The sequence below is a fragment of the Ascaphus truei genome, chromosome 4 (assembly GCF_040206685.1).
Source record: "Ascaphus truei isolate aAscTru1 chromosome 4, aAscTru1.hap1, whole genome shotgun sequence".
In the NCBI taxonomy this organism is placed as follows: domain Eukaryota; kingdom Metazoa; phylum Chordata; class Amphibia; order Anura; family Ascaphidae; genus Ascaphus; species Ascaphus truei.
Window position 1 is genome coordinate 75,454,006 of NC_134486.1, and position 11,913 is coordinate 75,465,918.

Sequence of the window (11,913 nt, forward strand, 5' to 3'; positions counted from 1 at the left end):
CCTGTCTGTGTGCTGTGTCTCCTGCCTGTATGTGTGCTGTGTCTCCTGCCTGTCTGTGTGCTGTGTGTCCTGCCTGTCTGTGTGCTGTGTGTCTCCTGCCTGTCTGTGTGCTGTGTGTCTCCTGCCTGTCTGTGTGCTGTGTGTCTCCTGCCTATCTGTGTGTCTCCTGCCTATCTGCGTGTCTCCTGCCTGTCTGTGTGCTGTGTGTCTCCTGCCTGTATGTGTGCTGTGTCTCCTGCCTGTCTGTGTGCTGTGTGTCCTGCCTGTCTGTGTGCTGTGTGTCTCCTGCCTGTCTGTGTGCTGTGTGTCTCCTGCCTGTCTGTGTGCTGTGTGTCTCCTGCCTATCTGTGTGTCTCCTGCCTATCTGCGTGTCTCCTGCCTGTCTGTGTGCTGTGTGTCTCCTGCCTGTCTGTGTGCTGTGTGTCTCCTGCCTGTCTGTGTGCTGTGTGTCTCCTGCCTGTGTCCTGCTTGCACTGGTTGCAGGCTGCACTTACTGTATTTGCAGTGGTTCCCCTTAGTCTCTCTGCTCCCTCCCCCTATCTCTCACTAAGTGATACAAAAGGAGTAATAAGTGCGCAACCATATACAGTGCTGTGGAGGGTGTGAAAGTGCACTAAAATGATATTAGTGATAACAAATGTACAAACTTATACGTGAACTGGTGAAAGAGCGTCTGCAGCTAAATGAGGGGTGGCTCCACACCACCAGGAGCTAAAACAGAGAAACAAAAAGAAAACAGCGCACAACGCTCATAGTGAAGTAAATCAAGGATAAAAATGTATTAAATATCCAAGGATAGGTAATGTGCATACATCAGGGAAATAGTAAAACAGCATTTCATGGGACAAGTTACCCATACACCACACCAACATGAAGACCTGGACAATCATGGATCATCAGTCATCAGGCTCCACAGGTAAGGACAATTACAGGTCACCACAGTGATGAAGCTGGTCCACAGGTGGGGTGCGGTGAGGGCAGCAATCTAGTCCAAAATATCAAAGTCCCCCAGAGGCAAGTCTCAGTCCATCTCGACCACGGCAAACTGACTCACGTGTAGCTCTGGGGCTTCCGTCGGAGCTCGAGTGACGTCACTGAGGGTCGTCGCGCCGATATTGACGGATCCGCAAGGGGGAGCAGGGTGGAGTGATAGGAGCCTAGGGGACTAGATATAAACTCAGTATCTTGAATAAAAAGCTAATTCCAATGCGTTTCAAGGCTCTAAATGCTTCTTCATCAGGGAATTAATGCAGTATTAAGCATTGGTGGTATATACCCCCCAACCTGTCCTAATTTAGGTAACTCTCCAATCGGTGCTGGTGTGGGCGGGGATACACAAGCCATGCCAAACAATGATCATTTGAATTACAAAACTTTAATTAAAAAAAACTTCAATAAAATACATCAGTAAACACACGAGCTAAAATTGTTATGCATATTATATAGGCATGTTATGCATATTATATAAGCAATGTGATAGCTGGGAAAACAAAAAGATTTTATTAGTAGAAAACACTTGTAATAATCCAAAGAATATATATAGGAAAGCAAATAAAAATTATATTAATTAAAATTTATATATTATATAGCCCAGCTTATTTAAAAAATAAACTAAAAATCAAGCACAAGAAATAACGGATAATTTAATCAAAGCAATCTAAATGAACAAAGATAAATTAAAGAATCAGTATAATGACCAAATATCAATGTCTTCATTCAGACCTTTTGGAGTTAAAGTATCTAACTTATGTATCCAAAATGTCTCTTGGACAGAGAGATATTTAACCCTGTCTCCACCTCTCCTACTACGTGAACAGACTGAATTCCTTTAAAGGTTAAAGATGAAGGGTCTTTATTATGGTGTGGAGCATAATGTCGTGATAGACTATGTTTAAGATATCCATTTTTAATATTTCGGACATGTTCTTGAATGCGCACTTTTAAGTTACGTTTTGTGCGACCCACATATTGTGAGCCGCAAGGGCATTCAATCAGATACACTGCGTGATCTGAGTTACAATAGATGAAATCCTTAATATCAAATTTTTCATTTGTATAATTGGATTTAAAAGATTTCTTTATTGGGTGGAGAAACCTACAAACAGAACATTTTCCGCAACTGTAGTTACCTACACTGGCGACACACTTGATTCGAGCTCGGCTAGTCCCACGAATTCGGGTATACCCGGGTGTATTGAGGTTTGTGACTGTTTTCTGCCCGAGTGCATTGAGTTATTTTCCAGGCAGGGATTTAAGCATTTTATTCCCGCTGGCTGCAATACTGCACAGTATATATATATATATACTGCATTACAATTCATGAATTTATGCCATCTGGTAGACACGCGAAGCATTGCAGCCTATTAAATCCTAATCATTATCATTTAACAGATCAGCCGCCCATCAGCCAGGCATGAACCCAGGCTGGGAAGGCAAATGCAACGGGGCTTGTCAGAGGTGAGGAGTGGCGCATTCCAGGTATCTGCCAGGTACATACCGGGTATTTGCTCGAATAAAGTGTGTCGGTGCAGTACAGGTTTATTTTGCAACCAAATGTTATTCATATTTCTATCTATAGGATTTATACTATTACCTATGTCACTAGGGGCCAAAATGTCTTTTAAATTCCTGGACTTCCGATAGATACATTTGGGGTTCTGCCCAATATATGATCCCTAGCAAGGTTCCTAACCCTAACAAGTTCTTTATCTAATTTATCATGCGCATAACCTCTATCTTTAAACTTTTGGAGAAGATCTTGAGCTTGCTTCTCAAAATCTTCTTGCTTGCTGCAATTCTTTTTTAGTCTAATTAGCTGTCCACCCGGGATATTATTTAACCAAGTTTTTTTATGGTTACTTGATGCCAACAAAAAATTGTTTGCATCAACCTCTTTGAAATAGGTTTTAGTGATGACTTTTCCTTCCTCGGTGGAACTCAGCTTTAGATCTAAAAAATTGATTTCTGAAGTGTTTTCAACAAAAGTGAATTTCAAGTTTTTTGTGTTTGTATTTAGATACCCTAAAAAAGAATTGACAGAATCTACATCTCCTTCCCATACACACAGAATGTCGTCTATATAGCGACGATATACAATAATGTTCCTACTGAAGGGATTTTTGTTCCAAATATGTTTGAATTCCCATTCTCCCATGTACAGGTTTGCGAAACTGGGGGCAAAACGTGTGCCCATCGCAGTTCCGCAAACCTGCAGGAAGAATTCAGTTAGGAACAGACAATAATTATGTTTCAAGATGAAGTGGATAGACTGTAAAAAAAATCCTTATTTAGTGAATGTAATTTAGGATCCTTTGTTAGGAAGAAGTTGATAGCTTCTAATCCATCTTTGTGTGGAATGCTCATATAGAGGGACTGGACATCACATGTCACCCATCTATACGAGCTCTTCCACTCAAAGTCCTGAAATAAATTAAGGACTGATATTGAGTCCTCTAAGATAAGATGTTAGAACTCCTACGTAAGTCTGAAGGAAGAAGTCAACGTACTGTGACAGGTTCGCCGTAAGGGATTTCGATACCCGACACAATCGGTCTTCCAGGTGGGTTAACTACAGACTTATGTATTTTTGGCAGGTGATAAAAGATAGGTATTTTAGGACATTCAGAGTATAGAAATTGGAATTCGTCCATTGTAATCACCAGTTCCACCAAAGCCTGATCTAGCAGACATTTCAATTCCTTCAAAAAAGGTTTTTGTAGGATCTCTATTCAGTTTAGTGTAGAAAAGGGGATCACCAAGGAGTCGGTGTGCCTCTGCTTCATAGTCTTTAGGGTCCTGGAGGACCACACCTCCCCCTTTATCGGCTTGTCTTATTATCAGGTTGTTATTTTCCTTTAAAAATTTTAATGCCAAATTCTCTTGTTTATTAAGATTATGTTTTATATCTTTAGGTTTAAAGTTTTTTCGTTAGGGTACCAAATTCATTATTTACCATATTTAAAAAAAGTCTGTATACTATATGGTGTCCCTTGGACTGAGCAGGGTAAAATTTGGACTGACCTTTAAAGCAAGTGTGTCTACAAGACACAGTGGTATTATCAATAGGTTCAGTAACATCAGGAATAATAGGTTCATTATTAGGAACCCTAATTCCTGAATCTAATTCCAGCTTCTTGAAATGACGCTTCAATGTGACATTGCGCATGAATTTTTGTAGATCTTTAAACAGTTGAAAAGAGTTAGGGCCACATGACCAGGAGAAAGTGAGGCCTCTATCTAACAGTCTCTTCTGATAATTTGTCAGGATTACAGAAGACAAATTGAATATTCCTCTAAATAAAGTATTTGATGTTAATCCTGTGAATAATCTCTGCGTTTTCGTTTCTGGTTCCTCCTCTCCTACCTCTTCTGGTGGGGGTCTTTTCTTTCTTTCTTTTATTTCTTTATTTATAAAATATTTTTACCAGGAAGTAATACATTGAGAGTTACCTCTCGTTTTCAAGTATGTCCTGGGCACAGAGTAAAACAAAATAGTACATGGTTACAAGTACAGTGACATAAATGAACAGGGTAATATACCATTATATACAAGACATTGCGTGCACAGTTAAAGAGTTACAGACCAGGTTAAAATGTGAGACAGCCTTAGATTTTGAAAGAACTTAAACTGGTGGTGGATGTGAGAGTCTCTGGTAGGTTGTTCCAGTTTTGGGGTGCACGGAAGGAGAAGGAGGAACGTCCGGATACTTTGTTGAGCCTTGGGACCATGAATAGTCTTTTGGAGTCTGATCTCATGTGATAAGTGTTTGCAAGTGGTAGGGGTGAGGAGCTTTGTTCAGGTAGCTGGGTAGCTTGCCCATGAAGAATTTAAAGGCAAGACAGGAAAGGTAAACTTTGCGCCTAGACTCTAGTGTTGACTAATCAATTTGGGATGACGTCATAGGGACGCCGGCTGTACTGTTGCAGTGTCAAACTCATAGGAGTTTGTTCACGTCCTGTAGGACTAGCTTTAAACTTTGATGTGGGCCACAGATGTGGATCCCACTAGCTAGAAACTAGGCATATGAGAGCTTCTGCTGGCACTGGCTAGCCCTAAGTATATATATACACAGCAGGGTTGCGACAACATCTCTCCCCCCCCCCCCTCTGGAAGGAGCTATAATAAGTGTGAGTCCTGGCTATTAGTCTGGAGTACCCTCATGAGGTTAATAACGGGGTATACTTACCTGCACTCACCTCCTAGCAGCGCTCCCATTGATTTGTCATCAGGGGGGTCTTTTCCCTATCTGGGTTTGCATTTGGCTCCCTGTGTATGCAGCAGTAATTATGCACCTCACTGCAGCCTTGTAAACACAGTGTGGGAACCACTAATGCACTACCAATGCTCCCAGCGCCTGTGTATTACAATACCTGTGTAGAGTGCACATCAGTTGTTTCCCCCACAGGGTCATATACATTGTGCATCCACTATATTCACACACTAGTATTGTGAGAATTTACAGTTTCTCTTATCTACTGTGCATCAACACCAGTTATGGACACTACCTGGTCATTCAGAGTGAACGCACATCAGAACTGCACAGTACACTTTTTTAGGTTTTAAATATATTTGTTATGTTTTGCATCTTTCAATAAATAAAAGTTTATTATTTTCATTAGTAGGGCTGAGTGCATCACATAGGGTTCTTTCTCTCTCCTCCTATACGCTAAGTTTCACCCTGATAGCACCTCCCTAGAAAGTCTATTTTGAGCTGAGCAGGATTCTCCCCTCCCCACCCCTCACCCCCCCCCCCCCCCCCTTCCCCCACTGACAGCTGGGTAGCTTGCCCATGAAGGAATTTAAAGGCAAGACAGGAAAGGTAAACTTTGCGGCCTAGACTCTAGTGTTGACCAATCTAGTTCTTTGAGCATTTCGCAGTGATGTGTGTTGTAGTTGCATTGGAGAACCAAAACGACAAAATTGAATTGTAGAGGGTGTCAAGTTTGCTAAGGTGGGGTTTGAGGAGCCGAGCCATATACTATGTCTCCATAGTCAATAATTGGCATTAGCATCTGCTGTGCGATACGCTTTCTGACCAGGAGACATAGGGAGGATTTGTTCCTGTAAAGTACCGATAGTTTTGGCATAGGTCTTGGTTATATCTTTGTGAGTATTTTGTGATCTTATCACTACATCCCCTTCTCTTTTGTGTGGATCTAGGTAACTACAGTTGCGGAAATATGTTCTGAAAATGTTCTGTTTGTAGGTTTTCTCCACCCAATAAAGAAATCTTTTAAATCCAATTATACAAATGAAAAAAATTGATATTAAGGATTTCATCTGTTGTAGCTCAGATCATGTAGTGTATCTGATTGAATGCCCTTGCGGCTCACAATATGTGGGTCGCACAAAAACGTAACTTAAAAGTGCGCATTCAAGAACATGTCCGAAAATATTAAAAATGGATATCTTAAACATAGTCCTATCACGACATTATGCTGTACACCATAATAAAGACCCTTCATCTTTAACCTTTTAAGGAATTCAGTCTGTTCCACGTAGTAGGAGAGGTGGAGACAGGGTTAAATATCTCTCTGTCCAAGAGACATTTTGGATACATAAGTTAGATACTTTAACTCCCAAAAGGTCTGAATGAAGACATTGATATTTGGTCATTATATTGATTCTTTAATTTGTCTTTGTTCATTTAGATTGCTTTGATTAAATTATCCGTTATTTCTTGTGTTTGATTTTTAGTTTATTTTTTAAATAAGGGAAAAGGGAGACCAAAAAGCGCACCAGCACAAACGGAGCAGGAAGAACCCAGGACAAAAAAAATTATTAAAAGGGCACTTTAATGTGGTAAAAGACCCATCCAATGCATTTCGAACGTTGCAGCGTTCTTTTTCAAGGATAAAACACAATGTTTTGGATGGGTCTTTTGCCACATTAAAGTGCCCTTTTAATCATTTTTTTTGTCTTTTTTGGTCTCCCTTTTCCCTGTATTGCATTGAGTAGCTGCACAGCCTGCCTGCCTGCCCTACCAGGATGTGAGTATTTGCATATTTTTCAGGGGAACCTGCCAATGAGACTGATGGGTTGCACCACACACCACCTGTCTTCAGGAGGATAGTACCCATTATATGACACAATAGGTACTATATCAATTGTTAGTACCCTGGTACAGTGGTCTGGCTTATTATCATTTTGAGATATACCTGCATTTGAGCGCTTCAGCTATTTTCCATATTTTTTAAATAAACTGGGCTATATAATATATAAATTGTAATTAATATAATTTTTAGTTGCTTTCCTATATATATTCTGTGGATTATTACAAGTGTTTTCTACTAATAATATCTTTTTGTTTTCCCAGCTATCACATTGCTTATATAATGAACATAACATGCCTATATAATATGCATAATAATTTTAGCTCGTGTGCTTACTGATGTATTTTATTGAAGTTTTTTTTAATTAAAGTTTTGTAATTCAAATGATCATTGTTTGGCATGGCTTGTGTATCCCCGCCCACACCAGCACTGATTGGAGAGTTACCTAAATTATGTGACCAATCGGGACAGGTTGGGGGCTATGTGAGATGTGTCTAGGTGAGATGTGAGGGGGGGGCTGGGAGAGATGTGAGGGGGGGGGGGCTGGGAGAGATGTGAGGGGTGCTGGGAGAGATGTGAGGGGTGCTGGGAGAGATGTGAGGGGGGCTGGAAGAGATGCGAGGGGGGCTGGAAGAGATGCGAGGGGGGCTGGAAGAGATGTGAGGGGGGGCTGAGAGAGATGAGAAGGGGGGCTGGAAGAGATGTGAGGGGGGGGCTGGGGGAGATGTGAGGAGGGCTGTGTTCTTTGTGTGGCCTGCTTGTGTCTGTGTCCTGTGCAGTTTGCCTGCTTGTGTAGTTTGCATGTGTCCATTTGTATTTGCACTGGTTACAGGTTGCACATATTTGCACTGGTTTCCCCTGGTCTCTCTAACCCCCCCCCCCCCTGTGTCTCTTCCCCCCCTGGTATCTCTTCCCCCCCCCCCTGGTGTCTCTCTCCCTCCCTGGTCTCTCTCCCCCGTCTCTCTCTTTCTCTCCCCCTGTCTCTCTCTCTTTCTCCCCCCTTATCTCTCTCTCTCTCCCCTTTTCTCTCTCTCTCTCCCCTTCTCTCTCTCTCTCCGTCTCTCTCTCTCTCCCCCCGTCTCTCTCCCCGTCTCTCTCTCCCCCGTCTCTCTCTCCCCCGTCTCTCTCTCTCTCCCCGTCTCTCCCTCCCCCGTCTCTCTCTCTCCCCCGTTTCTCTCTCTCCCCGTCTCTCTCCCCGTCTATCTCCGCCTCTCTTCTCCCCCCCTCTTCCCCCCCCCATCTTCTCCCCCCCTCTTCCCTCTTCTTCCCCCCCCCCTTCTTCCCCCCTCCTCTTCTTCCCCTCCCTCTTCTTCCCCCCCCTATTATCCCCCCCCCTTGTCCCTCCCCCCTCCATGAGAGAGAACCTGTTGCTAAACATTTTGAATCCCACCACTGACTACAAGTAAATTGTTTTACCAGGAAGTAATATTGAGAGTTAGCTCTCGTTTTCAAGTATGTCCTGGGCATATAGTTAGGACAAATAACACATGGTTACAATACATAGTTACATAAGTGAACACGGTATACATTATATACAAGACATTGCATGCACAGTTAAGGATAGCATATATTATAGGTTTATGAAACCGTTACAGACCAGATTAAAATGTGACAGCCTTAGTTTTGAAAGAACTTAGACTGGTGGTGGCTATGAATTGGAAGAGAGCATGATAAATGAGAGCTAAGGTAGTGATACTGGCAGCAGAATGCAGCCTACATGTTATCATACAGTACAAGGTTTGCAAACTTTCCAAAATATTTATAGATTGTATTTGTTTAAATAAATGCATCAATACCTGGCTTTAGCCTATTAAACAAATCACGGTCATTAGATCACTTTGGTCTACATGTGATTGCACCTCTCACATGTTTGATTAAATAATGCATAGAATGTGGGCTTGCAAGTTACTTTGTATTCAGAACAGGAAATTAGACATTTTCACAAGGCATCCCAAAAAGGTTTGTAATGTCAAAAACAAACTCCCAATCAGCAAAGAACATATTTGATGTCCCTAATATATTCAGTAAAGTTCACCTACCCTTTGAGCTTTTGAAGACCCTTGTTCAGCGAAGAAGTCAAGCAAGATCTTTGCTGCTGTAATATTCTGGGGGAAGTTATCACCAAACACTAAAGCAAAAGCCATTGTTTCTGCTGCTTTCTTGTTTCCCTTTGCAGCTGAATTAGCAAGAGCAATATATGCTCTAAATGAAGGAGACACAGTTATTTTGATCAATTCTCTTATTACAACTAATATTAGAAATGTTGGTATACAGTAGTATAACATTGTATAGTATAGAACAGTATAGCAGAGCATAGTATATATAGCAAGGTACGGCAGTTACCGAAATAACTCATGTTCTAAATTAGTTAAAAAGTAAAATGTGATATTCATATTTATATTTCTCTTTGTGGGAATCAGAAATAGAAATATTACATTTTACGTTTTAACTTTGTAACTAGACTATCATCCAATCTGTACACCAACAACTCTATGAATTTAATTAATTTTATTATATGGACATGGACCATACACAAGCTACCTTATACTTTGAACATATCTTCACTCGCACGAAAACAACAATCCCAAATATGTATGCATCTATATAAAAACAATATCTTCTGCAGTACATAAACACTGGTATCTGGCTCTTTCAAACGGAAACAAGCCTCAATTAATCTTTCAGGACATTTGATGTCCACCTGTGATCTTCTCAATGTTTGAACTTTAGCTGAATCAGATGTTATCTTGCTGCATGCCCTTTTTTCTATGATCAGTTTAAGGTATTATAATGAGAGGGCACACCTACCAACATTTCAAATCCCTTTCCCCCTTTAATGCCCAAGCCCACCAGTGCTTTAAGTGAATCACGTAATCATGCCATGCCCACCCATGAATGACATGGATCCACTGAGGGCAATCTGGCAGGATACCCCATGTTTGTGGTCCTCCAGTGTGATTTATAGATCTCTAGATGCTGGAGGAAGCCTATGCCCAGACATAAGACCCACCCTGTTGTAAATAAGCTCTAGCTGACATCTATGATCTGAAAGAAAAAACAACACTTCTTGACGTTTAAATTCTGGCTCAATATATAAAAGACCTCATATCTTAATTGCTCTAATCCCTAATCACATGCGAGTCATATCAGTAGATTCAGGCGAGTTTGCTCAATGTAAAACAAACTCTGGCAAAACAAATGCCATTATCTCTAGATTCTATCAGTCCCATACAACACAGGCCTGGTCTGGCAGGCCATAAAAATCGATTTATTTATATTTTTACGTTAAACTGTAGCCATATTAACCCCTGAAGTGCCAAATTGATTACAAATACTTAATATATCATGATATTATCATGACACCTGTAAACACAAAATAGCCAATCTCTGGAAACCAGAGCTTTATGTAGTAATAGAAAAAATAAAGGGGCTACCTATATATCTAGTAAAGCCAGACAAGGGAAGTGGGTCAGACATGAACTTGCATAGGAATCATATAGCTGGTGAGGTGCCCTGAAAAGGCAAATATTCCAGGAGTAGCTATTCGGCCTTCAGAGAAGTGATCGTTTAAACCGAGGGCAGCGTCCTGTGTGTAATCCACTACACATGGAACAATGATGATGAGGGTGAGGGATAGAGAGGAAAAAGAATATTAGGGCACCCGTCTGATATTATGATTCATAAAGAATGGAATCCTCCCCAAGAGGTTTCGCCAATGTGATCAGCAAGGTCCCAGGACAGGGAAAGAGATTTCATCCGAGATGGATCCAGAAGCAGATGAATTCACCCCATTGAATCCCATAGAGCACAATAATTACGTTGAAGATGCATTAGGGCTGTGAGCCCCCCTGAAGTGTAGGGTCAGCAGAACACGATCCACCTGTACCATGTGGATCAATTGAAAGGCAAGGGGAAGTAACAGTAGCACCCCATGTGTTTCTGCCACACCCAAAAAGGGAGACCAGACCCCCATTAGACTGACCTACGATTCTCCCAGTGTGTTGACAGAAATTTCCACGGTTTGTGCAGCTAAAATGGTGATACCAGTGATGCTACACATAGGAGACCCTGGGAGCTGTAGGACCATGTGGTGTAATAGTATTCCAATCTGTAAGAACTGTATGTGTGTTGGTTCCACTGTACCAATGATCTTATGTAACTAGAGAGGATGGTATTTGTTAGTTAGACCTGTCATGTGTGGAAATTGTTTTAACCCTGTTGATCCGGGGATCAATGTTTTAGCAGGGGGAGGGTGCAACCCTCTAAGTGAAGCAACCAACATACTTGTACTGCTCCCTGGCAGGTTCCCCTCCAATGTGCTATGGACATGTGACTGTTGACGGACATAAGAGCGTCCAGAAACAAAGTCTGTGGAAGAGGTGAGACAAAGAGGGAGAGGAGCCTTTAAAAATGGGCAGCCATGATAGAGTCAGATCTGCACGAGTCTGAGTGCTCGATCGAATGTTGCCCGAGTGATGGTAGTAGTACCACTACACAAGTTGGTGAGTGTTGGATATCCCTTCCATTTGTAATCCATATTATGGGTGATTAATAAAGACAGGTGCTACACAGGTTATTTCCGAAGGTAAAGGTGGTGGCTAGTTTCAAATATAGAATTACCTTAGATAATATTACAGCAGCTGTTGAGAATATAGCTGAAGCCAATAAGTGACGTGGATCTATTATGACAATTGGTGTAACAGAAAAAGATACGTTACATTTATTTATTTATAAAATGTTTTACCAGAAAGTAATACATTGAGAGATACCTCTCATTTCCAAGTAAAGGTGACAAATAATACATGGTTACAAATACATAGATACATAAGTGAACAGGGTATACATTAGATACAAGACATT

At 41.3% G+C, this 11,913-nt stretch overlaps 1 protein-coding gene across 1 annotated transcript in view; it reads right to left on the minus strand.

The window, feature by feature from the left end:
* Positions 1-11,140, minus strand: part of SEL1L2 (SEL1L2 adaptor subunit of SYVN1 ubiquitin ligase) — a 73,146-nt gene extending 62,006 nt beyond the window's left edge. Inside the window, exons 1-2 of the mRNA XM_075594932.1 lie at positions 11,040-11,140; positions 9,093-9,255 (exon numbers count right to left, since the gene is read on the minus strand). Coding sequence (XP_075451047.1) covers positions 9,093-9,255; positions 11,040-11,140 — 264 coding nt within the window. The remainder of the gene's footprint in view (positions 1-9,092; positions 9,256-11,039) is intronic.
* Positions 11,141-11,913: the final 773 nt, after the last annotated feature.